Source organism: Coenobita brevimanus, chromosome 57, assembly GCF_032717465.1.
Source record: "Coenobita brevimanus isolate Jiangsu-jjx chromosome 57, ASM3271746v2, whole genome shotgun sequence".
Lineage (NCBI taxonomy): Eukaryota > Metazoa > Arthropoda > Malacostraca > Decapoda > Coenobitidae > Coenobita > Coenobita brevimanus.
The window spans coordinates 2,636,549-2,662,903 of record NC_137010.1 but is presented as its reverse complement, the minus strand read 5'-3'; the positions used below and the strand labels follow the sequence as shown (position 1 = coordinate 2,662,903).

Sequence of the window (26,355 nt, the reverse complement as noted above, 5' to 3'; positions counted from 1 at the left end):
GGTTTTAAGGGTGAAAAAGTCATGCCACTAGCCTCCATGTTATATGCCATGTGCAAAGTGTGGAAGAACTGTGGTGCTCAATAAAGCTGTGTGATGCACAGTAAGTGCGCTACATGGATATTACCATCCACTCCAGCACATTATTGTTACATTCATGGAGTGGTTACAGTGTGCACACAATCGTACAACAAAAGGAAAAGGTGGTGGATCTTGTCACACACCTCCTTCAGCTAATAGAATTGTACGAGTAGATAAAAATAAGGAATATGAATTATTTCAATTGCCTTTCATATATTTTGATTATACTGTCTTGGTACTGTACCTTGTGTTATACCGTCACGTACATTTTCATTTCAAAATCCACCACCAAAAGGTTGTACGTACGTACACTTTATGGACTTTGTAGCAACCGTATGTATTCCATTTGCCAAAAGAAGTGTGTGGCAAGACACACCACCTACTCTTGTTGTACAATACTCTATACACCTTTACGACAATAAAAATTATTTGATACTATTTCTGGGGAATTTTCCTCACAACTTTGGGGGAATTTACGACTGCAGCGTCTGGCAACACTGCGTCTAATCCGTCAGTTTCGGGGAGTTTGGATTTACCAAAGGGTTACTTACTTCCGTCCTGAGACGCGCTGGCCCAGGCATGTAACAACGCTTTAGTAAAGTTATTGTGACCTCTTGTTTGTTTCCATGTAAGTTATAAAATATCACGTCACATGAATCATTATGGGTGTGTTGGTAGGTGGATTGCACCATGTGTGGGTGTTTCCTTGTTTGCTACCAGTGGTAAACGTTTGTGGTACTTCGTCACATTTTTTGAGGCCGTCTCATCACGATCACGGTTGTTATCTTCAAGTTATCTGTGTGCATTGTTACCAAGAGCTTTGCATAGAAGAGCAGATAGATATAAGGAATATTGTACAGCAGATATTCATTCTTTGATCTTTAGTGGAAAAGTTTCTAGAGAAGGGAAAGAAGTTGTATGCGGCTTTCATGGATTTGGAGAAAGCATATGACAGGGTGGATAGACAAGGATTGTGGAAAGTGTTAAGAATATATGGAGTAGATGGGAAGTTGTTGAATGCTGTGAAGAGTATGTACGATGGTGCGAAGGCTGCAGTGCTTGTGGATGGTGAACTAAGTGAATTTTTCTCATTGAAAGTTGGGTTGAAACAGGGATGTGTCGTGTCTCCATGGTTGTTCAATCTTTACATGGATGGGGTAATAAAAGAGGTACAAGGTAGGGTAGTGGATGTTGGAGTGGCCCTGGTGAGAGAGGATAGTGTTTGGAAACTCCCTGTACTTTTGTTTGCAGATGATACTGTGCTGTTGAGTGAAGACGAAGGGGAGCTGCAAGGCTTGGTGGATGAGTTTGGGAGAGTGTGTAAGAAACGGAATCTAAAGGTGAATGTAGGGAAGAGTAAAGTGATGGTCTTTGAGAGAGGTGAAGTCAGTGAATGTACAGCGAGGTTGGATGGTGAGGAATTGGAAAATGTGAGTACGTTTAAGTACTTGGGTAGTGTGATGAGTAAGGATGGTGGTTTGGAGGGTGAAGTGCTTGAAAGGGTACAGCAGGGAAGAAAGATTGCTAGTTCTTTGAAAGCAGTGGTAAGAAACAGGGAAGTGAGCATGGAAGTGAAAAAGTTACTACATGACAGTATTGTGATACCAACTCTAACGTATGGAAGTGAAGCTTGGACGTTGTTGGAAGGACACAAGTCAAGAGTGAGAGCAGTGGAAATGAGTTACTTAAGAGGAGCCTGTGGAGTCACATGGAGAGACAGGCTGACGAATGAAGATATAAAGGAGCGTTGTGGTGTGGATGTGGATGTGATAGGAAGCATTATGAGGAACACACTGAGGTGGTTTGGCCATGTGGAGAGGATGGAGGGTGAAAGACTGACGAAGAAAGTGTATGTGAGTGAGGTGGAAGGGGGAAGAGGGAAGGGGAGGCCAAGGATGAGATGGAGGGATGGGGTGGAGAGGTATATGAGAGAGGGGGGTGTGAGTTGGGAGCAGTGCAGTGAAATGGCAGGGGACAGGGCGACTTGGAGGCGATTTGTTTGTGGCCACCCCAAACGGGATTGAGGCGTCTGGCAATAGATAGATAGAAGTTCAGTGGTAATTGTGTAACAGCAGTCATCATCAGTGGAAGCCTAATTACTAAATTTTTTCCCAAACTAGTAGTCATAGTCAGTGGTTATATGTCTGGGGGCATCATTATTAAGGTTAATTAAGTTACAGGTTCTTAAACATCTGGAAAATAAGTTATCTTCATTATGTTGCTTCTTTTTTCCATTGTTCTTTTGCTGAGTTAATCATTTCACAGTAAAGTACAGAAAAAGTACCAGGTAAATTTTCATCGCTACCCTTTAAGGTGATGTTGGTTAGGCTATTAATTCTTTACCAGATGGGCATAATCCTTCCATATTTTCTGTTGAAAGGAGTCTTTCACAGGTTACCTGTTGTTTTTCCTGGATTTCCTTACCTACTGGGCATTTTTATAAGCTTACCTCTGAAAACTGTAAATGAGGATTTAGAATGCGTAAATATTCCGCTGACATCTACCAGCAGTTTGCCACATCTAACATTCCTAATGCGCATTTTTAAATTGGAAAGTTGGCTCTCAAAGGTTAAGTTACCGTAGGCTTGGTTAGATTAGGTTAGATCATATAAGTGTTCCAGCTTTGACATTTATTGGTGTGTTCTTTCCTTGTGTACACTTGAGTACCGGTTTGTTTGCCATAGCTAGCTACTTACGCGTTCAACCATAATGATGATTGGTAAAAACATGGCTAGTTGGAGAGATTCTTCTGTAAACATAGTGGTGTAGGTGATGGCTACTTCCTTAAATACCAAAAAATGGGTATATTTTGTTTTTATTGTCCAGTGATTTAAGCAACGTTGGGTCTGGTTAGTACTTGGATGGGTGACCGCCTGGGAACACCAAATGCTGTTGGCATCCCTACGTGTCAAGTGGGTTGGTGGAGGATTAGTGCCCCTCCCTGTAAAACAATTAACTCTGAGCCCTTGGCCACCCCGTGTGGGATACATGGCGTCTGGCAATGAATGAATGAATGATTTCATGCAGCCAAAATTCAACATTTAACCATTTGTTGCACATGTACAAAAATTACTTTCTTTGAGGTAATGTGTTTGTTATAATACTGTATACAGTACTTGGAATTGTCACACCCATTTGATAAAGAATTGCTGTTAGATCATTCTCTCTCTCTCTCTCTCATTTTTAGGTTGCCTGTAGTGCACTAATTTATTTTAGGGAAAAAAATTGTTGTATCATCATAGTAGCATCATGTCCACAGTTTTGTAGCCTGTCGGGGTGATTTTATTTAATGTATTTCTTTAGGAGTCTTGGTGAAGGTGGTTTCCACGATGCAAAACTCTTTGACTGATACCGAGGTTCTGCATAATTCTGCCCAGGTGAGAATACCCAGGAAGTAATTCTGCAGTAGCTGTTATGCTTATTCTCTGATATTTTACTAGCTGTACAGTGTTTCATGTTAGCAAGGGAGAGGAAGGAAGGTTGCAGCAATAGAACCACCCTTACAGTTTTGTGTATTTGTTCTTTTGATTTTTTTTTTTTTTTTTTTTTTTTTGATTTTTTTTTTTTTTGATAGTATTGAGATAAGTAATAAAATATCTATCTGCCTATCTATAGCCAGACCCATAATCCCATAAGGGGTGGTCGTTTGCCTTTGAGTTAGGTATTTTACGGTGAGGGGCACTAACCCTCTGCCGGTGCACTTGTTGACATGTAGGGAACACATGTGGATTGGTTATATGGTTACCATCCGGAGTTTTAAACATGAAACCATTGGCCATGTCACTCAAAATTTGGTTAGTGAAATTGAGAATGGGTGTGAGTGATGATAAAGTATCTTGAGAGTGAATGTAGAAAAGAGTACCGGTAAATCCTTAGTAGACCTGTTAATGTTTGAGAGGAGCATGTACTCCATCAGTAGCTACTTTGTGTGATATTTTATACTTTGTTCTTTCTATTACCAGATGATGGAGCCCTTGTAAGTGATTACCAGATGATTTTTTTCAGCTTAGAAAAAATCCCATAGACAGGAAGGGTTAGAAAGAATTAAACTAGGGCCAGAGTCCAATTACCATTTCTCTGTAGTGATGTAAACTTTATCTGTGATACTGCTATAGTCATTTTGTTTTCACCTGAGGGAACTGGGTTTATCAAACAACTTGACTAGCCCACACGGTCATAATTACCTGTAGTGTACAGTACTGTACATGATATTCGATTATCCTTTGTAGAGAAGTAGGAATGAGTCTCCTTGTTTGCCAGTCAAATCAACCCTGCAGTCTGACCATATTTGGACTTAACTGAGATGAAAGATGTAACAAATCTGTCAGAATAGAGTAAGTGCACTGTAGATGAGTTTATTCTGCTGAAGTTAATCCCTTTATGATAATGACCATGTTGCATCCAGTATATTTCATGAGCTTAGGTAGATTTGTTTAGATAAAGTGTGTACAGTAATGAATTTTCTACAGACAGATGAGATTGAGGCACTCTCAGCAATATATGGGACAGACTTCCACACGGAGAATGCAGAAACTGGCACCTACAGCATTGACATCAGTGAGGGTAGCCTGTATGCATTGCTGCAGGTGAGAGAGAAAGAGACTTGAGGGAACCTGTTGGATTGGTTTAATTCTGAATAATGAATTTTTGATCCATTTCTCTTACTACTGGGTACAGCACTTGCTATTATTTGTTATCCCTTTTTTCTGTTTGAGTAGGAAGTTGGGTTGAGTTGATATTGATGAATTTTGAATAAACAGGGTTTGCCACATTTTGGCCACAACTCCACTCATCCTCCCTTAACCGTTTCACTCAGATGCCTTTTGGGGGGGTTTACTGTTTCAACCTTCATATAATTTTCTTCTGCATAGGGGAGACTGATGTTAGGGAAGGAGTTAATTAGGTTTTATCTAACCCCTCCAGCATGGAAAGTCTTTCCTGTACTGAATAAAATTACCTGGATATAGCAGAAATAAAATTAGAAATACTGGTATTCTGTACGTCATGTGATTCACAGGCGTTAAAAACTTGTACTGGCACTGCCCTTAATCCACTCAATATATTGCTGCCCTCAGGAGATCTACACTTAGTTATAAGCCAAATGTTTTCCTGTAGCCCATTTAGGCTATAGTAATATGTTGGATGCTGACAGTTTAACTAAGTGGTGTTTGGTAGGTTAAGCCACTTCACCAGGATGAGGTTCATGAGGATTTTATCAGAGGGGAGGTTGGGGTTTATTGCTGGCATAATAGCATTCAGGGATGAGGGAGGTTGGTCACCCTCGCCTTAAATGTTGGGACTGAGTAACATAGCACAAGGTTCCTATGCTGTTGATGGCATAAAAGGATTGGGTAATATGTAGATAAGGGAGATTACTTTTGTTACTGGATTCTGGGGACTTGCATGATGAGTACGGGTATGTGGCTTATTTCACTGGTCATGCCAATTAGTTCTCACTCTATCATGTTTCCTCTTTCATTGTTCTCTGGGTCTTGTCTAACCTCATTCTTAGATGAGAAGAAGGTTGGAATAATGATCAAGATGACAGTGATAGTAATAATGAAGATGCTGATGTAGTTCTTTGCCTTACAGGTCACCATGCCCCCAGACTACCCATCCGAGTCCCCACCACTGTACATGCTTAGCGCCCCCTGGCTCAAGGGCCTCAAGCGTCAGGAACTGTGTGGCTACCTAGAGGATATTTACCTGTGAGCATCATTTCTGTTTTAACCACTTTGCTGCTGTGAATGTGATTAGATGTTACATTCAGGCTAAAACTAGATTATTTTTAGTTGAGAGAGAGAGAGAGTCATCTGTCTAAAGAATACAATTTGTATTGATTAATTCCTTTCTGGTATGGATGCTCTTAGGTAATGTTATTCATCCTGACATCAAATTATTATAGCTACAGATGAAAGAAGTTATAAAAGTTAAGAGAGATCAGAGCTACCCCTGTTAATTCTTGCAGTTTTAGAAACACTGCAGCAATTAATAAGGGAAACACTGACTTCATTTGAACCCTGCATTTGGAGCCTACCTGAGTTTCCATTCTTATAGCTGATTGGGTGTCATTATGAGGAAAACTCAAGTCATAAAAACCTTATCATGTTTCCATGTATATGAGAGAGAGGTGTGTGAACTGGTAGCAGGGCAGTGAAACGGCCGGGGACAGGGCGACATGGAGGCGATTTGTTTGTGGCCACCCCTTACGGGATTAAGGCATCTGGCAATAGATAAATAGATAGATGTTTCCATTTCCATCTTTACACTGTGTAGCTGTAATTAATGTTAAGTGAGTATTAATCACAAATGTCCCAGTTTCGGGAAGTACCAAGTAGCATGTGAAAGACAGTAGGCTAGTATAAACAGACATCAGAGAGATACAGGCAAATTTTAAATTCAGGACTGACGATCCTACTCTTCCACAGATTCGCAGGTTTGTGGCATCATCATGCCAATGAAGATGTCAGAGTTGCCACACCATTTATCAATCATGATATTACCCTGGTATTTTTATGCATAATACATTGTGCTGTTAGCAAAAGAAAGCAACCAGACACACAGTCAATTCATCCACAGAAAAATAGTGCCAGTAGTGTTGTGTAACCTTCATAAATGCTGGGTGGTTTGACCATTTATATCTTCATTTCCAAGGAGACATCACTGAGCAGAAATTTGTGCAATTGTTGTATTTGCATTTTAGTCAGTAGTAATAAAACTTCGTTTACCATTGTCATGTAACATCTGCCAGTTTTACACCATAGCATATTTGCGCATCGTGCATCTCACTCTTACAGCTTAGAGAAGATATCATGATAACCTTATTAAAAGATCTCTAATTTTCTGTAGTTCGTCAGGTTCATTTCCATGTGAATCAGGAACAAAACTTCCTTTATATTTTATTTATTCCTTTTTAAAATATTGTACTGTTACTGTGTTCCTTTATAATTGTGATTCCTTCAGACTTATGACGGCTTGAGTTTAAGTCCACTCCCCTACACAGAGAGAATGCAGGGGAGAGCATCATATACCTGTGGGTGGAGCGGGTCCGAGAGTTCATGGTGGAAGAGCAGCAGAGACCGGATGAAGAGACAGAGGAAGAAGAGGTGAGAAGAACCACGGTGTTGTTTGGAACCTCAGATTGAAATGATGATTTAGCTTTTATATCATCATCATCATCTGGACCTCCTTTCCCACCCAAGGGCAGGGTGAGGAGAAGCAATGTCCAGACAGCCCAAAATTGCCCAGTCCAATGGGCCACGCTTCCATTCACTCATCATTCAAGCCCCCGGAATCCTGGCTCTATCGGATACGCCAAAAACATTCAACACGTTCTTAGCTTCACATATCGTATCTGACAGTCAATCCAGACGCTGCCATGTTAAAAAGGGGTACCAAAAATCCCTGATCATGCACGTCTCCTCACAAAATTCATCCACCCAGCTCAATCTCCTGTCGGTTCCCTAGCCTCACCGACTTCCAAACCTCTCTTCCTCACCCATTCATCCACCATATCTCTCCACCTTCTCCTTGGCCTACCTCGCCTCCTCCTTCCTTCGAATTTGCTCAGATATACCTTCTTCACCACTCTATTGTTATCCATTCTCTCCACATGACCATACCATCTCAGTACACTCTCTTCAATTCTGGTGTCCACTGACTTCCTCACTCTGCATCTTTCACGAATCACATTATTTCGTATCCTATCCACCCTCTGTACTCCACGTACATTCCTCAGCAGTCCCATCTCCACTGCTCTTACTCTTGACTTTTCATTTTCATGCCACACCATAGTCTCACATCCATATGTTAAAGTTGGCACTAACACTCCTTCATGTAAGCCTCGTGCAGCTGCAACACTCAAGCCTCTGTTTCTTATCAAGGCCTTCATTGCACCAGCTACTTTTCTTCCTTGTGTCACACTACTCTCCACTTCTTTTGCACATTTTCCTCTCTCTTCTGTCACTGTACCCATGTATTTGAACTCTCACCAATTCCTGTTTCTCTCCATTTACTGTAACATGACACTGGGAGTCACTGTCTCTCGCAGTAACCATTGCTTTACTCTTTTCTATATTTACACTCAAGGTATGATACTCATTCCATTCTGCCACATTTCATTCATCAACAAAGCAACCTCTTCCATGCATCTTCCTCACCCATTCACACCCAACCTTACACATTTCACACCCTCCCACCCCTCCACTTCACACCCTTTCATCTTTGTTTCACACAGTGCCATCACGGCATATCTCGCACTCTTGAACACATTCACAACTTCCACCCTCTTGCTGTTCTCATTCACACCTCTCATTGTGATATTGTATATTAATCATGGTGATGATAATGATCATTATCATGACCCAAGTTTCCCACTGTTTCAGTGGAATGGTAAAAAAAAAAAGTAGGATAGGGAAACACAAATGTTCATTCATCATTTGTGCCATCAAAATAGTCGGGGTCAGCAGCTGAGCTTAGTCATATCATGTGAGCATTAAGTATTAAAATAGTTCTGTATATATTTACTCTTTTCTATCTGTCTATCTATTGCCAGACTAATGTAGAGAAGGCATATAATACAATTCATATTTGTCCATTACCTGTACTTCAAGTTTGGGAATCAAAACAGTGACCTGGCAAGGACCCAGTTATCCCAGCATTTGCTAAGTTTCCCCATCCTTTCCCCAGATCAGCATAGCCCTGGAATGCATGGCAGTGAATGGGACTGTGGAGGGGGAGAGTGATCCATGTCCAGAGATATTTTCTGGTGACATTATATCTGATCGCAAGAGCCACTTCCAGCCACATCTTGCAGCTGTCACATCACAGGCACAAGTCAGGTAGGTCAAGAGAGAGAGAGAGAGAGTTCCTAGCTCTCTGCTTTACAGATAAGAATAAATACAGTAGAATGTGAGATACAGACCAAGAGAGTGTGTGAATATGGTGTGGTTGAAAAGAAAAGAATACTGTAATGGTAATAAAAAAATGAGATGCAAGGACATTTAGGGAGTTTCTCAGGTAGGATGTAAGCAAAAAATGAGACAGAAAGACATTTAGAGATTTCTTAGGTAGGATGTACCATTGATAAAAAAAGTATCGGCACCCTTTCAGTGTGAGACATTATGATACACGGACTATGATTTACGGGATATGACACGTTTACATCGCTTTGTAACCTTCATTTGTGTTGTTATCACATATATTGCAGATAAATAGCTGGATTAGTCAGAGAACTACATTGTAATACATGGTAAATCAACTATTTTTGTGAAATAAACGGGCATGCCAACACTACCGATTGAACCAGAGACAAAGTATTTCACATCTTATCTGACCCCAGGGTACTGATACTTTTTTTTGCCGATACTTTTTTTATCGATGGTACATAGATCAGGCTACTGGAGGCGGAGATAAATAAAAAACAAGGTGGAGAAACAGAGTAGGAGAGCATATGAGGGAGGGTGTGTGAAAAATGGGTGATTGGCAGGAGAGGCTAATCAAGAACAAAGTAGAAAGGCATATATGGAGGAGTAGATGAGGAAATTTAGTTGAGCATGGGGTGGTTGGAAGGAGAGGTTGATCAGGAGCAAGGTGGAGGGATAAAGTGGGGAGGATATACGAGAGATGTGTGGTTGGAAGGAGAGGTAGATGAAGAAGTGGAAAGATATGACCTCCAGGTCATATATGAAAAATTGGGGTAGGTTGGTAATGATATTTTTTCTGTATTTGTTAATCCTTTATATTTGTCTTCATCATCATCATCCAATCCTACATTGCCTCATGAGGAGCATAGGAGTCTGGGGCTAGGCAAGTTGGTCCTGATATTTAAGATGAGAGTGACCAGCCTCACTCATCCCTGAGTGGCATTACATTAGCAATAAATAACTCCTAATCTAATGGCATATTTTTTATTATATTCTTGCTGCCTTCAGACATTTAGCCAACTTAGGGAGGGACATTAGTTTAAGGGGATAATGGAGACTATTCTTAACCCAGTTAGTACTAATGGTGTCCTTGAAACGTAATTAAATCATTTGGAAGTCGTAAGAATGAAGGAGAAAGTACACAGTCCAAAGAATGGGATTAATTTGATGATGGTCATTATGCAGACAAGTACTGAGCAAGCTGTATGAGAACCGCAAGATCGCTGCTGCCACTCACAACATGTATGCCTATCGCCTCCTTCCACCCGGCACATCCTCACCCATCCAGGACTGCGAGGATGACGGAGAGGATCACGCGGGCGGACGGATGCTGCACTTACTTCAGGTCAGTCCTATACTAGAGTTTTGGAGGCATGAGAAATGGAATGTTGTTGTGTAGATGTATATGCAGCACATGGCATTTCCCTTGACAATGTTGATGGTTCAATTCTTCTTCATCCCTTTTCCTGTTCTCCCCATAGTGTTTATTAGTGGAAAATTTAACGATGATGGTGTGATGATGATGATTCCTAAATGTCTGTGCAGCATTAGTGGGACAGGTTAATCCTTCTGTGAAAGAAAATGGTATCTCTTATTCATGTTCATTAGATGCTTTTCAGAGCGTGTAAAACAAGGCAGGAGTATGTACGGTACAGCTACCTCTGCATGTGTTAGCCAGCCATTATGATACACACTTAAATAGATTCATACATGCATACTTTAAATACTGGAGGTGAATAAGGGAGAAAGTGGAATGGAGTCAAGGAGGGGAAGGGGAGTTGATGTATCCCCAAGTTCATCTGAAATGTGAACCCCACCATACCATATGTGGTGGCACTATCCTAGGTTCTGTATGTTTCCATAATTTTTTGTTGGTCTAATTATTATCCATTCATTCAGTATGTCATCTCCTTTCACCTCATCTTAGCCTGCTGTCTCCTCGTAGTTCCTTGATGTAACAATAAAAGTAGTTGTGGTATTCCTTTATCTTTCAGCATTTTATGTAAATGTTTACCAGTGTAGTAATCCCCATTCATTCTTATTTCCTTCATCCCCCGTCTCATTTTACCCTGTAGTTTCTTGATGTAATAAATTTACTAAATATGTTACATTAGTTAGTTTATTTTCATATATTTATGCTTTCATTTTCCTATTTTTTGATCATAACCATCCCATGTGTGAGTAGGAAAAGAGGTTATGATAATGGTGATGATTTATCCATTACTATTTGCTAGAGGAGTCTTCTTGTGCCACTGATATAACTGTGCACCTCCATTGCGTGGTTATGCAGACATCCTTCAGCTCCTTTCCATCCCTCCAAAGAGAGGATGGTGAACTGCAGGAGAAAGGTACCGGTAACTTGACCCTACTGTCCCTCCAAAGAGAGGTTGGTGAACTGCAGGAGAAAGGTACTGGTAACTTGACCCTACAGTCCCAGGGCCATAACAGCATGAACACCAGTAATCCATCAGGAGTGTTGGAGCTTAGGATGATGATTATAACTGTACCTTCCGTTGTCTTCTATATCTTTGTCGCACCTACTCATCTCATTACGCTCTTCTGTCTGTATCTCTCTCTACAGATTCTTGATGTAACAAATGTGATGGTGGTGGTGTCGCGGTGGTATGGTGGGATCCACCTTGGGCCAGACCGCTTCAAGCACATAAACAACGCTGCTCGGCAGATCCTTGACATCTGTGGTTACATCAAGCGAATGGAGGACCGAGGTAGATCGAAGAAGAAAAAGTAGTATTAGCTGTAGTGTAGTAGAGGTAAATGGCTAGACCAGGGTAGAATGTAGATTTATAATTTCATAGAGAACTGAATAGGAAGGTTTCCAGAGATTGAACAGTGTGGATAGCTACCATTAGGTGACCCACATGTAAGCATGTTGAAGCTTTTATAAATGATATGATATGAGAGTCAGGGATGTAAAGGAAGCAGTCATAGAGGCAGATGAAAGTAGATGCAGTAGTGCATGTAAGTCTTATGGCCAGCTGCAAATGTAGATTGTTGACTGGAAAAGTACAGCAGAATAGTAGAAATTTTCATATATATATATTTTTTTTAAGGAGATAATGCTTTTATATAATGTGCAATACAGTATATGTTGGTTGAAATGCAATATATATTAAATAATCTGGAAATATTACTGCATTTTTATCAGATACTCTAAATGAATGATGGGTGAAAAGAGAACTAAGATATATTTTGATCTGTTGAATAATTTTTCTTTCATCATCACCATCATTATTATTATGCATCTTGGCCCCAGTTCCCACATTTCTATGGAGTTATGGTGCTGGAGAGGAATGTCTTCACATTGTGACACCATTATGACAGGGTGGTGGAGCTGCCTGTTTATACAAATATCCCTCAGTCCTCTCCCTGAAAGGAGGATGGTGAACTGCCATCCTCCTTTTGGGAGGTAGGGAGAGGGGGTTGAGATGTATAATCTGGCAAGAGCTACCTGGCTATGTTGGTGTCTCCATGTGAATGGTATTAAGACTTTCATGCTCTCCCAGTTTTAAAAATTGCCCATAAACTTAAATAAATGACAGGAGATTGCAAGAATACAAAAGAAGGGAGAACACAAATCCATGGCAGTGGAATAGCCTCACCTACACATTAATACAAGAGATGGGGTTTTCAGTTCTCTACTTGCATCCCTTTGTAATATGGTATTTGGGGTAGGAGAGGAGGTCTGGACAATGATGATGATGATGATGATGCTTAATGGTATGCCTCTCTTTCTTACTTTTTTAATTGTTCATCATCCTGACTGTTTTACCAACCTAAGAATGTTTTTTTTTGTTATGTTAATTCATCTTCATACTTTCTCCCAGTCTGGCTGTTATTTTTCATCTCCCTGTATGTGTTTATCAGCTTAAATAATTCTCAGTCACTGTTTCATTGTGCTAGATTCACACACGTTACACCTAACCGCTCATTCAGTCAGTGGATTTTCGCTCACTATCAGATCCTTACTCATTCACTGTCACTCACATTTGTGCACTTTATGTACTCACTGTCAGATCCTTACTCACTCACTATGTGCACATTATGTACTCACCCATTCACTTTAACTCTTCTCGCTCGTTCTACCTATCTCACTCTTTTGTTCTCTCGCATCCACTTCCTTCTACCAACACTGTTCCTGGCTTTCACAAAGAGGATATAATACAGTCTTTATTCTACCCTTGGCTTTATTATTGTGAGTAAAGCATATACTAGTTTTGTATTTTTGTTTTGTATAAAGCATATTTTCATTTTTAATTGTTAAGGTCATGTATTTACATATATATGTGTGTTTTCTTCTAACAAGCATTTTTTTTTTTTTTTTTTTTTTTTAGTAAATTTATTTTTATATATGGATTGCTGTCAAAAGATGCAATACTTTGAGGTTAAATAAATATTCAGGTATTATTTATTATGTACAACACATTGATACTTGATGAATACATTACACTGTTTTGGTATGGGAATATCAATTGAGTCATGTATTTAGGATATGGATATTGTTAAGAATGCTTGTGCTTTCTTTATTATAATGTATTTAAAAGCATATGCTTCTACATATGAGTAGTCTGGTACTGTAATGTATAATTCTTTGGTATGCACTAGCATTCGTCAGTAGGAAAATGCACTGTAGGATTGGAGCATCATTGTGTTTATAAATGTTTATACAGTAATAAGGCCACATTTTTATTTATTTATTCTTTTAATTCATTTCTGCTACGCCTCATCCTGCCCTAGGGTGGGAAAGGAGGTCCGGATGATGATGATGATGATTTCTTTTTTACCCAACCCATTTTTGTAAGGGAATATAGGGTTACAGTATTGATGATATGTTTGATACGACTGGGATTGAAAAGAGAGGTAATAGAAGAATTTTTGTATCAGATAAGGTAGGAAACAAAACTAATGACTTGTGTGTGACAGAAATGTATTACAGTGTATGGAACTCCACTTATGTACGGGGAACTGTTATTTGAACCCTGAAGTTTATGCAGATCTTAAGTAATCAAGCTTTGCCTTTTTATAATATTTGCACTTATATAACTCAGGTAAATTATGGAAAAGTGAGTAGAAAGGTTACTATAGTATATGTTTCAGATTAACTTATGATACAGGTCCAGAAGTCAAGAAAAAACAAACCCAGTACTGTAGCTTGTAAGTCTGAAGGTGTCATTATTGTGCCCTGGCAACTTACCCGTCAACAGTGCGTCCTGTTTCGTGTATACAGTAATAACTCGATTATCCAATGTAATAGAGCCAAAGGCGTGTCTGGATAGTGGATCCATCTGGATAATGGACTTCTCTTCTGGCTCCCCTTTGTACATACCCTAATTTTGAAAGCCATTGTAAAAGGCCACTACAGCATACCGTACAACACTTACTTCTGGTGTTGTACACTACTCTATCTAGTCAAGCAGACCTGTAAACCACAGCCAAACAATTACCATGGTCAAGCAGACCCATCAACCACAAACACAGTCTTCACTGCAGGGCCATACCCTGCAGTGACATGAAAAAAACAAAAAAGCTGGCCCTGTCAGGTGAAAATGTTCGCTTGGCCATAATTTTCACCCAGATACGAGCATTTTGTACGGATAAAATGGAAAGATGTATGAATAATGGTTTTGAACAGCCAGATCAGAGCGTCTGGACAATGGACATCCGGATAATTGAGGGATTACTGTACTATGGTACACATGTGATTCGTGTATAATAATAATTGTGTATAATATGAAATCGGATGCACTGTTGACTGGTAGGTTGCCAGTGTATGATAATGACACCTTCAGACTCGTTCGCCACAACTACAGATATATACAATATACTTTTAATCCTTTCCACCTCATGATGCCTCTGTTTATTTTTGCTACAGGTGGATGATTTTATCCAGCTTAGTGATTGAGTGAGGGGAGGTATGAGTTGATGCTAGGACAGCCAGATGATAAAAGAGGGTGTGAGTGAGGGTGTGTGTGAGATAGAGAGAAGACATCCTGATGATGGAGGACAGAATGACATGGAGGTGATTCATTTGTGGCTATCCCCTCCAGGAGTATGGTGTCTGGCAATAGATGGATAGATAGATAGATAGTCATGATATCCAGTATTGAATGGGTTATTGATGGACATATCTAACCTCCAGTTGGAAAAGTATCTCTGGTGGTAGTAGTAGTAGTAGTAACCCCAGTCTCATCTGAATGTGAACCCACTGGACTGCAGGTTGAAGTTGCCCTCCTGCAGTTAACCATCTTACCTCTGGGGGATAGGGAAAGAGATGAGGGACATTTGTATATCCAGACAGCTCCACCATCCAGTTATATCAGTGTCACTACATGAGGGCACCCCTCTTCAGCACCAGTAGCAGGAGTATAACAACATAGAGGTCGTCAAGTGGAAGGCATTAAAGGTGCCTAGTTAGTGTATTAGAGAAATGATTTAACAGTACAGTTCATCCACTTCATTATTTTTATATTTTTTAAGACTAGTCATTAGTTTTTTGTAATAGAAGAGACAGCCTGTGATTACTGTGATATGTAAGAGAATGTATAGTTTTTCTGTGGAGTTTTATCATGACTTAAGTACAGAAATAATACTGTCCAATTTAGTGTTAAGGTGAAACTTTAAATCATTAATATATCAACTGTACAGTATGTGTATTCATATGTCTGTCTGTTCAGCTGCTTGTTATTTGAGGCCCTATTGTATCATTTCATAATATATAATGGATACTTCAAGAGGTCTTTCATTCTCCGTAAGGAGCTCCACAGGGTAACTCCAAAAGCGCCAGAATCAACAGTGAGAAAATGGAGGGTAGCATAATGAAATTTTGGCACATGGAACCTGAGTTCCTCCATAGAGGGCCTCATATTTTTCTGATGATGCTTTGTGGTAGAACTCCGAAGGAACCATGAGTGCATTAAAAAAAAAAAAAAAAAAAAAAAAAAAAAATTACCGTTTTTATGGTTTGTCAATTATGGCACATTCAGGGTTAAGGTACTCCACGGGTAGCCTCATATAATGAAGGTAAAGGATGCACATGATGATGTGTGCAGTTGTAGGTGCTTGGTTTGACTGACAAAGGTATGTGGCGAGAACTACAGTTTTTAAGAGGTATATTTCTTCATTTGTGTGGGAACATCTGCACTAGGCTATCATATTACATGGACTTGGAAGTTCCAGAACAAGGGTCTTTATCTCTTTTTGGAACATGAATCTGAGAACAAAGGGGGTTTCAAGGTATAATCTCTCCACCGTATGATGTATTAGAGCTTCAGTCTGAATTGTAACAAAATGCTGGGCATTGGCATCATTACATCTCTATATTTCACCACGTTCTGTAGCTTCACAGATACCCATCTGATTTATTGTATCAGATAGGTATGTGTGAACCTACAGAACATAGTGAAATTTTTTTGGCTTATCTGATGGAGCCAGGATTCCAGGGGCTTGAATGATGAGTGAATGGAAGCGCGGCCCATTGGATTGGGCAAACGTGGGCTGTCTGGACGTTGCTGCTGCTCACCCTTCCCCATGGTGGGAAAGGGGGTCCGGATGATCATGATGATAATGCCTGTAATGTATAGCTATGCCTTATGTTACAGGCAGTGTTAAATAACAACCACTGGGCTTTGTTACACCTTCATTTCACACTGTGGCAAATAAATCAGGTTTGAAGCTATCAAATTGCTAAAATTTCACAATCAAAGAACAGAAGAATTAACAGACATCTTTTATGGTAAGCAACTACCGGTAAGTTTTCCACCATTGGTGTCTGTACTATCTAAGAATGGCCAGAATAAAACTTAAAAATGAAACGTTCTTGGTTTAAAGGTACAGTATTATGGAAATTATGTACAACCCCTTTGGCCCATGCATGTTCGTCCAGAGTAAAGTAACATTAGCTCTTAATAGCCATAAGGAAATATAAGACATCCTCGGACTGAAGGGATTCCACTCAGTAAATACAGTAAATAAATATCAAAACAGTAATGACCTTATTCAGACTGTAAGATGGCTGCAATAAAACTACATAACACAGAATTGTATAGGTACACAAGTACACAAATTATTCTGATTGTAAAGTACTGTATAGTGAAAAATTATGATCTTTTCTTCACCCCTCCCCCCCCCTTCCATGTCTAGTATCAGCCTAAGAGTACAGTTTAATGCAAAAAGGCTCTGTTTCTTTTTGTATCCTGAAGACCAGGATGTTGATTAATTTTATTCGCAAATCCTTGTCAGTAGTTGTTTATTGCTACAGCCACTGAACAGTATTGTTAATATTTTTTTTTTTTAAGAAAGCAATTTTCCATATTGTTAATTGCCTTTCTCTCACTCACTAACTGCCTTTACAGTAGTTGCATGATGCCTACTGTATGTCTGTTCATCTGTTCTTCTTTCAATTGACATTATTATCCTTTGTTTGAGATGGCAGTATCTTATCCCAGTTGAACTACACTTTATTTCACTTTAACTTGACCAAGATCTCTCTATCTTATGTGAACTTTAAAGTAGATTAACACTGGAATATGATGCATGTTGCAAAGAAATGCTATGGAAAGAATGTAGAACTATAGCATTACTTGTATCTTATGCCAATGAGCTACTGAATATAAGCTGCAAAAGAGGGAAAGTCTAGGCCAAGTAAAAAGAGTACAGTATTGTTTTTCACTCAATTCCAGCTTTCTATCACTGTCCTGTATATTATTTATTCAGTATCACTTATCTCATTTTGTTGTTTATGAAAAGTAAAGAGTAAGAGGCTATTACGAAGGTGAATAAGTCATGTGGCTGTTAACGACAAGAAGATAAAGTTTGCCTGTCTTGAAAAATATAAAAAATGAAATATGAATGAGTACTGCAATGTCTGGAAATGTTATAATGTGGAAGTAATGGTGTATATTATGATTAAAAATTGTTATGCACTAATACCAAAAGTGTTGTAATTTCCGAAGTGTTGCATTGTCCAGAGAAATATGTACAGTAAAGTAATATCGAAACACTGTCATCATGTCCAAGTGTTAAAATATCCAGAGAGAGTTTATGTCCATAGGGTAGTATCTTTTTTCTCCAGTGCTCCCTCTGTGATGACACTTCCTAGTACATAGAAATCTGGCAGAAGTTTTGTCCAAAGAATGTTGATGAGTTCAGAGTTTATGAGGATCTGGCAGAAGAAATAGTTTCATTCTAAGAACGTTGTCAAGTCAAAAGTGTTTTGAAATGTCCAGGGTGTGGACATCAGTTTCATCTAAGGTTCCCTCCATGATGAACCCTCTTAAGCTTGTATTCTCATCTGTTAAGGAGGCTCTTAGCACCTCATCCTTTGCCAGTTTTTTTTTTTTTTTCTATTTGTTATTTTAATATTTTCTTGTATGTTATAAATGCAAACTATTCTGATGTTGGAATAATGATGATGATGTTGTGGCTCCTGGCTCATCTGGACATGAACTCGGTGGACTGCTGGCTGAAGTTGCCGTATATCTACAGTTCACCACCCTCCTTTCAGGGGGTAGGGATGTTTATAAGGCTGGAGATCAGAGGTGCCTGGTTAAAACACTGTCAGCACATGGTGTCATTTTTAGAATGATGTGCTATTGATAATATATCAGAGAAATTTAACATGTAAAGTTGCAAGGCAGATAAATTGCTAACTAGTTGGTGTTAATAATGAGTTGTCTGGTAAGAGATATAAAAAACAAAACAAAAAAACCTAACCTCATGAGAATACTGTGACATCCTAAAACATGGGAATCAGGCAGAAGAAGAAGTTTTTATTCCAGCAGTCGCCGTGTTCCCATTTGCCACTGATGGTGAGCAGTGCACAATCCAGGTCCTCCCTCTCCCACTTCTTGTTCCAGTCCCAGTTGCTATATGTCATTGGAGTGCCTGTGGGAATGAGACGGGGATCATTATCATCATGAGCATCATTGTCTTCATCATTATCATTCCTTTTCTAATCACATCACCATTATTATTCGTTTATCATCATTATCGTCATCATATCATCGTTGCTTTTATCATCTTCATTACAGTATTCCTCACAGTATCACAACATCATCATCACTCCCATCATCATGATCATTAATATTTCTGTCATTATTATCCTCATCATGATCATCACCATGCAAACCTTATTACCCACATACACAAATGAAGTAGGTGAGATCCAAAAATAGGATGTGGCAACTATGAAGTTTAGAGAAGTATCAATAGCTACAGGGATAATGGTGGTTAAAATTCTCTAAATCTGACCCCCTTCAGAAGCAAGGCATCTTTTACTTTTTTTGCTTTAATTCTAGCTAACACCAGATGATTTTCTTCAGCTCAGAGGAGGCCTTAAGTCACCACAGCCAAAGCTTAAAGAGTGTCTGGCAATATGCAAATGGATAGTAACTGTATACCTGCTCTTGCCAGGAATATTGGAACCAGGAGTGGGATTCTTGAAGGTGTTTGGGTTCCCTGTTGTATCTCAGTTTTTGCAGGTGGTCAGTGACATTAGAATCTTTCCCTGTCGTGTGTTCTTTCGTCAAAAACAGTTTCAGGTTACGTGAGCAAAAATGTCATAGTTGTTATTTGTTTGAGATGGAAGAACAAAGAAAGAAAGAGTAAAAACTTTGCATGTCTCCAGTTCTTCCATCAAAAACAGATCACCATTATGACAGGAAATCACTCACAAATACAATATGTTTAAGTATCCCACCCCAGATTACAAGGGACATTATGTAGTGAAGGGGTGCCAGTAGATCATTGGTGTTCACAGTGAGAGGTACTGGAATAAAATAAGAGCACAACACCCACCATCTGAGTACACCCACTGCTCCTCCTGCTTCATATCTGACACCCCGATGTATGCACGGGACATGGTGCGGTCGAGGAGTCTGTTCCTTAGCTTTTCATTCAGGGTCTCGTTCTGGTGGTGGTGATGAAGAAGAAAGCTTAGAATTAATGCCCATCGTCAACAAGGTGGTCATTAAAGCAATCAGTTTTTAAAAACTTCTATATCCTATCATGCCCCCTTCAGAGCATGGGGACCTGAGACCAGGCTATGGTAAGTCCTGAGCATTTAAGGGTAGGAGACTGACGTATGCCCCTGCCAGTCTTAATCATCTCCTGGAACACAACCTGCAATAGCTATATGGGTTGTATTTTAGAAGATTGAGACTTTCAGCAAAAATTAATTGTTTACCTAATGTTCATGCAGTAGTGATGTGACACGCAAAATAGAAACCCAGCTCAGTTGCACAAGGAAATGTAGGATCAAGTGCCTTTGTAAGTACGTTTTTATTATGTGGGAAATCCATCCATCACCCAATCCTACGTTGCCCCATACAAAGACATTAAGGAAATTCTTGTCCTGTCCTGCCACTCTCCTTCCCTGCCTGTCTCAGTATGCCTCTTTCTACTTCCCTCTCTTTCCCTGCCTGCTTCCACCCCCCCCCCCTCCTGCAGCTTATATTTCATCCCTGCCTTTCTTTCTCCTTTTCAGCTTGTCTCTCTGCCTCTCGATTCTACCGACCTTTCTGTCTTCTTTTCTTGCCTCTCTCCTTCCTCTCTGCCCTATCCTCCACCCCAGTGTCCCTCCTGGTCTCTCTCTCTCTTCCTGCCTCTTTCATACATCCCTATCAATCTACCTTTCTCTCTTCCTTCCCCGCCTCTCTCTTCTCCCTCTCTGCCTTTCTCCCTTCCACGTTTCCACCCTCCTCTCACCTTGACAGCGGCCAGGCTACCCCCATCACTCTTGCAGTATTCGGCAGCATCTAGAGCATTCAGTCTCTTTAGGTACAACCGGTAGTAGTCAGAGCCGAACACGTAATATCCGTCCTCCTGTCCTGTGCACAGGTGGGTTAGTATGCATGATTATTTTTTGTATTTATAGTATCGTCGTTGTCGCCATCTTTATCATCACTGTCCATTCAGTACCACTACCACACTCACCACATATATAGAAAGACACAAGTATCTTCCCAAAGTTTGACAGACCCCACCGTACCATTTATAAAGGTTCCAACATGCCTGAACGCATTGTCGTTGGTCACTTAATGGCTGCTCTCCATGCTGCTTGATCTCTGGCAGCCTCAATATTCAGTCCTTTATCGCTGAGGCCACACTCTATGACCTCGTCCCAAGTCTTTTTTGGTCTGCCTCCCGCACCTCTACCCCCAACGCTCAATACTCACTTCCACACTCAGTTGTCATCCTCCATCCTCTCCATATGCCCGAACCATCTCAGTCTGTCCTTCCTCATTACAGCACCAATACACTCCAGTTCCATCCTTCCTCTCAACTCTTCAATCGTAAACCTAGCCCCCCCCCCCAGGCCTCACATTCAAAGACGGACTACATAGCCAGCTAATCATTGTCATTTCTGTATGTATGAACCTAAGAATATCCTCTTCCATTACTGCCCAGGTCTCACTACCATACATCTTTACACACCTAACACATGCCGCATACAAAGATCCCTTAGCATCTGAAACACACACACACACACACACACACACACACACTACTACAACCACTGCAACTATTACATCTGCAACCACCACATTTGCCACATCTACAGTTACCACATCTACCACACCATACTCACTTCGCCTCAGCACGTAGAGAGTGTAGGTGTTGTACTTCACGGGTTTGGTGCCCGATACACGCTCGTAGAGGTTGCACTTGCCCTCGAACTCTGAGACTGCGAAGGCGTCACATTGTGGATGCTGCGAGGTTAGTGGTTAGAGGTGGGGTTTAGTGCTTGGTGATTAGAGGTGAGGGTTGGTGGTTAGAGGTTATGGACTTAGAGATGGGGTTGGTGGTTAGAGGTGGGGTTAGTGGTTGGAGGTTAGAGGTGGGGTTTGTGGTTGGAGGTTAAAGGTGAGGTTAGTGGTTAGTGGTGGGGGTTAGTGGTTGGCGGTTATAGAGGTGGGGTTAGTGGTTGGAGGTTAGAGGTGAGGTTAGTGGTTGGAGGTTAGAGGTGGGGTTAGTGGTTGGAGGTTAGAGGTGGGGTTAGTGGTTGGAGGTTAGAGGTGGGGTTAGTGGTTGGAGGTTAGAGATGGGGTTAGTGGTTGGAGGTTAGAGGTGGGGTTAGTGGTTGGAGGTTAGAGGTGGGGTTAGTGGTTGGAGGTTGGAGGTGGGGTTAGTGGTTAGAACTGGGGCTAGAGGTGAAGTTAGTGGTTAGAGGTGGGGATAGTGGTTTGAGGTGGGGTTAGTGGTTAGAGGTAACAGGTAGGGGTTAGTGGTAACAGATGGTTAGTTGTGGGGGTTAGTGGAGAGTGGTTAACTGTGGGGGAAGACAGTGTTAGTAGTTAGTGGTTAGAGGTGGGGGTTGTAGTGAGTGGTAAGAGGTGATGGGTCGTGGTACTTAGGTTAGTGATGATTTAGTGAGGCTTGTTATGAGTTAGTGGTGGTGATGTTTGTTTGAAGTCTCCACTAAATTGGATATCAATCATTTAGTAATCAAGAATATTGTATATATATATATATATATATATATATATATATATATATATATATATATATATATATATAATCATTCATTTTCTTCCATGAGCGTTATTGTTATTAGTAAAATATTAGTACCCTCCTCATCATCATTATTGGTATAATTGTGCTTTCGGACAGCACTTCCAAATGCTTTGGGTTTGGTTAGGTAAATTTTTTGGTTTGATTATTTTAACTGTGTTCAGATGTGATTTTAGGGTGACGAAATTATGTTTTTTTCCGATGGTTTTCGTTGTTTCGGACGTATTTTCAGCTTCATTCCTATCGGGAGCTGGTAGGTTCTCTAGTCTCTAATTACTTAACCCCTCATTTCCCCTGATCTTCAAAGCCCTCCCCACTTTAGAGGGGGTTTTAATATTGATGGGGGGTTGAATTTTTGCTGCTGCTATACGGTTAGATTAAATAAGGTCGCTTACGGTACGGAAATACACCTTTGATCAACTTACCTTTGAGCAAATTTTCTGACACTCATCTTTCTTCCCTGTGTCTTCGGATGCCAGGGCTTTGGGTAGTCGCTTGTTAATCAAATGACTTGCTGAGAAATATTCGCCAGGCTTGCTCCAGGCCTTGTCGGGCAGGAGGAGCAAGACTAGTACCACAATTAGCAGAGCCAGAATCCATAGGCGTCGCCGGGTTGAAGTGAGCGCCATTTGGGGGGACGAAGCGACTGCGAGATTAATCACAATGCTCCAAGATGTCCACGTCCTGTATTATTTGGGGGTAGCTGAAACCATAAGAGGGAGTTAAATCAACTGCTTCATATGCGAAGAGTAATTTGATATGGATTGTAGTCGAGATAAAATGGGAAATGTTACCCAGAGCTAGATCTTATTAGATCATAATTTATAGCGCTAGCTGACAGGAGGGCGCTACCCCTCCCAGCATGGCAGCTACCGGCCGTGGCTCGAACTCACGACTCCCTGGTCCCGAGTCCGACCCTCTACCACTGAGCCACCCCTGCCTCCTGTGGCCGATACAGTGATGTCTAGACGTTACGCAGATATGAAGAAAGCAACAGTAAATGTCAAGTAGATCAGCAGTCCGGGAGGAACACTACAATATCAAACAAACTCACAAATATGTTAATAAATATTTCAGTCGTTTTAGTTATGTAAATTACGAGTATGGAAATCAATGAAGCAACTTGGAAATGCTGGAAAAAGTTGTATATAATAACAGGTCAATACACAGCCAGCAATGCGTACAAAACGAACTTCACCACCACCAACGAGGGACTGGAATTAGGTTGCTTCGCGCCAAACCAACGCAGGAGTAAACAGTGGCCGTTCTCGCATACACAGCAAGACGACTATTATTTGTATTGCTTGCTACCCTTTTGACTGCTAGATTCCTCTTCCTGTCTGCCTAGCCTATTTATCTGTCTATCTACTGTATATATGACCGAACGCCTTAAAACAGGAAAGGGTGTACACAACAGAATCTCTTCCACGTCATTCCCCCGCACGCGCCATCAGCCTGCCCTTTCTCCAGCTCACACCCACCCACATCCATTTACCTCTTCATTCCATCCCTCCATCGCATCCCTGGTCTCCCTTCAGCTCTCTCCATCCAACTCACTCACTCCTGGTCAGTCTCTCATCTATTCATTCCATTTAGCCAACGCTCATTCACTTCCCCATCTATCTCTCCACGTAACTCCACATTCTCCTCTCTGATAACTTTTCTGCTCTGTCAACAATGAAAAGGGATACAACTTGCTTTTGTATTCATGAACTGGAGAGAGAGAGAGAGAGAGAGAGAGAGAGAGAGAAACTCCCCGGTAACTACCTTTCAAGTTTCACAATGCGATCGCAAAATTGTACTGGAAAGAGAGAGAGAGAGAGATAGAGAGAGAGAGAGAGAGAGAGAGAGAGATTCACAAAATTACGCTCGGTTCCCAAGGTATTCATCCCACATAAGCTTCCTATGCTTAGAATACAGAACAAAGTATTCTCGTAGACGTCTTGAGTGATGTAGGATGTGACCGTTGTTTCCCTGGTGTCTCCATCAACACAGCTGACGTTTGTTTACCCTACGTCACAACATGGCGTCCAGTCGTCAGTGTCATATTGATTAGATTTTGTCTGTCAAGGCATTGGACGATGTGTGTCACGGATGTTGGTGTGGGTGATCGTGTAGTTTCCGATTTGTGCGCGTGCCTGTTTATGTAATGATAGATTTGTGTGTGTGTGTAATTCACCGGGTCGGTCAGGATCACATGATGGTCGTGATCGTCAGCTTTTACCCTCCCGGAAGGGAACTGAGAGCTCATATAGTCCGATCTAAGGGCAAGGCTGTGACCTTCACACATCCACACACCCGTCCCCTTGCTCCAGGGGGACAGTAACCACCCACTTCGTCAGTGAAACTTTTCGCAACCTGAGCGAGGCGCGAACTCCCGTCCACCAGTTGGCAGGCGAGAGCGTTACCACTGCACCAGCGAGCGGTGTGTGTGTGTGTGTGTGTGTGTGTGTGTGTGTGTGTGTTAGTTAATGTGCATCTTTGTGTGTGTGTGTGTGTGTGTGTGTGTTAATGTGCATCTGTGTGTGTGTGTGTGTGTGTGTGTGTGTTGATGTGCATCTTTGTGTGTGTGTGTGTGTGTGTTAATGTGCATCTTTGTGTGTGTGTGTGTGTGTTGAATTGGTAATATGTGTGGGTGCACTTCGTTTGTATGAATTTGTTGCACATAAATCACTTACACGCACACGATGAATATGTGTGTGTCGTTGATCTATCTATGTGATAGGTCGTGTGTATGTTTGACTACTGTAAGCTGAATGCGTGTATTTTTTTTTTATTTTTTTTCATAATGCATTTGCCGTGTGTGTTCGCGAGAGGATTTTATCTTTGCAATCAGAACACTATCAGCTTTTAATACATAGAAATCCACCCATTTGTCTCTATGTGGCAAAAATTGATGTTCCCGGGTTTGACTGTAGCCTAATAGCCTATGCCAACTGATATCAAAACGATGTATTCGTATAGTGATGAGTCACACAAAATTATCAGTAGATTAATACACGAAAGGATGTAATTTGCTTTTGTATGCCTAATGTTGAATCCCGAAATAAATACTGTCTCCCTTTGCATCCTGGTGAACTCACAAACGTTCGACAACAATGCTAAATTCATGTCTTCCCTCTTTGTTTACTTTATTTCATTTGAATTTCCTTATTCAGGACAATACTACAGTTTCATTTTGTTGAACATAATCATTAAAGTTTTCCAGTTGATTATTTAGTAGGCTCAGTTTCTATTTGTTTAGACTTGCAGAACTTGAAGCCTTGCAAGAAACGAGTCCTTTCTTTCAGGCTGGCCGCTGATTGGGTTGGATAAATTGGCGGGAGTCAGAAGATACCTCGGTTCCGAAGGGGGAGATTGTGTTTTTGTTAGTGTGAAAGTGCAATACAATTTACAAACAAGCTTCATCATCGCTACTGCAGAGGAATGAGGCACGATAGGTAAGCAAATGGTACTGTATATGTAGTTTATGTGCAGGGAATGGCGAAGTAAGACAAAATGAAACTAATAACTTTAAAATTGGTCGGTTGTCGAGTGCACGGTTTTTGAATACCATATAGGCTTATAGTATTTTACCACGGCGTCGGCCTTTCAAATTTCTTAGTACAATGAATCGTCTTAGGGTTTTTCTTATTCTTTTATTGATTGCTAGATACTGGCCATGTATTATTATTATTATTATTATTATTGAAGGGCGGGCAAAGTCCATGCCTTATATATACTGTGTACATTAATTACTGGCAACTATAGTGATATTTTCAGTGCTAAGTACTATCCATACATTCTTGTAATTTGTATATTTCATTCTTCGTGAAGAGGATTATCA

At 40.6% G+C, this 26,355-nt stretch overlaps 2 protein-coding genes across 3 annotated transcripts; one reads left to right on the top strand and one right to left on the bottom strand.

The window, feature by feature from the left end:
• Nucleotides 1-644: 644 nt before the first annotated feature.
• On the top strand, nucleotides 645-13,228 carry LOC145402245 (protein IMPACT-B-like). Of its 2 annotated transcripts, XM_080274367.1 has the most exons (8): nucleotides 827-855; nucleotides 3,382-3,455; nucleotides 4,548-4,664; nucleotides 5,671-5,786; nucleotides 7,082-7,184; nucleotides 8,767-8,918; nucleotides 10,188-10,347; nucleotides 11,584-13,228. In XM_080274367.1, the coding sequence occupies exons 2-8, from the start codon at nucleotides 3,408-3,410 to the stop codon at nucleotides 11,749-11,751; spliced, it is 864 nt and encodes a 287-aa protein (XP_080130493.1). In that variant the 5' UTR covers nucleotides 827-855; nucleotides 3,382-3,407; the 3' UTR covers nucleotides 11,752-13,228. The 2 variants fall into 2 exon arrangements, with proteins under 2 accessions (XP_080130494.1, XP_080130493.1); XM_080274368.1 differs by lacking the exons at nucleotides 827-855; nucleotides 3,382-3,455 and adding an exon at nucleotides 645-706 and having other exon boundaries at nucleotides 4,552-4,664.
• A 5,513-nt stretch (nucleotides 13,229-18,741) lies between these two features.
• Nucleotides 18,742-23,158, bottom strand: LOC145402189 (collectin-10-like). Its single transcript, XM_080274307.1, has 5 exons — nucleotides 22,955-23,158; nucleotides 21,607-21,727; nucleotides 20,724-20,845; nucleotides 19,815-19,926; nucleotides 18,742-18,902 (listed from the first exon to the last, which is right to left on the bottom strand). Exons 1-5 carry the CDS (start codon nucleotides 23,156-23,158, stop codon nucleotides 18,754-18,756), a joined length of 708 nt encoding a protein of 235 aa, XP_080130433.1. The 3' UTR covers nucleotides 18,742-18,753.
• Nucleotides 23,159-26,355: the final 3,197 nt, after the last annotated feature.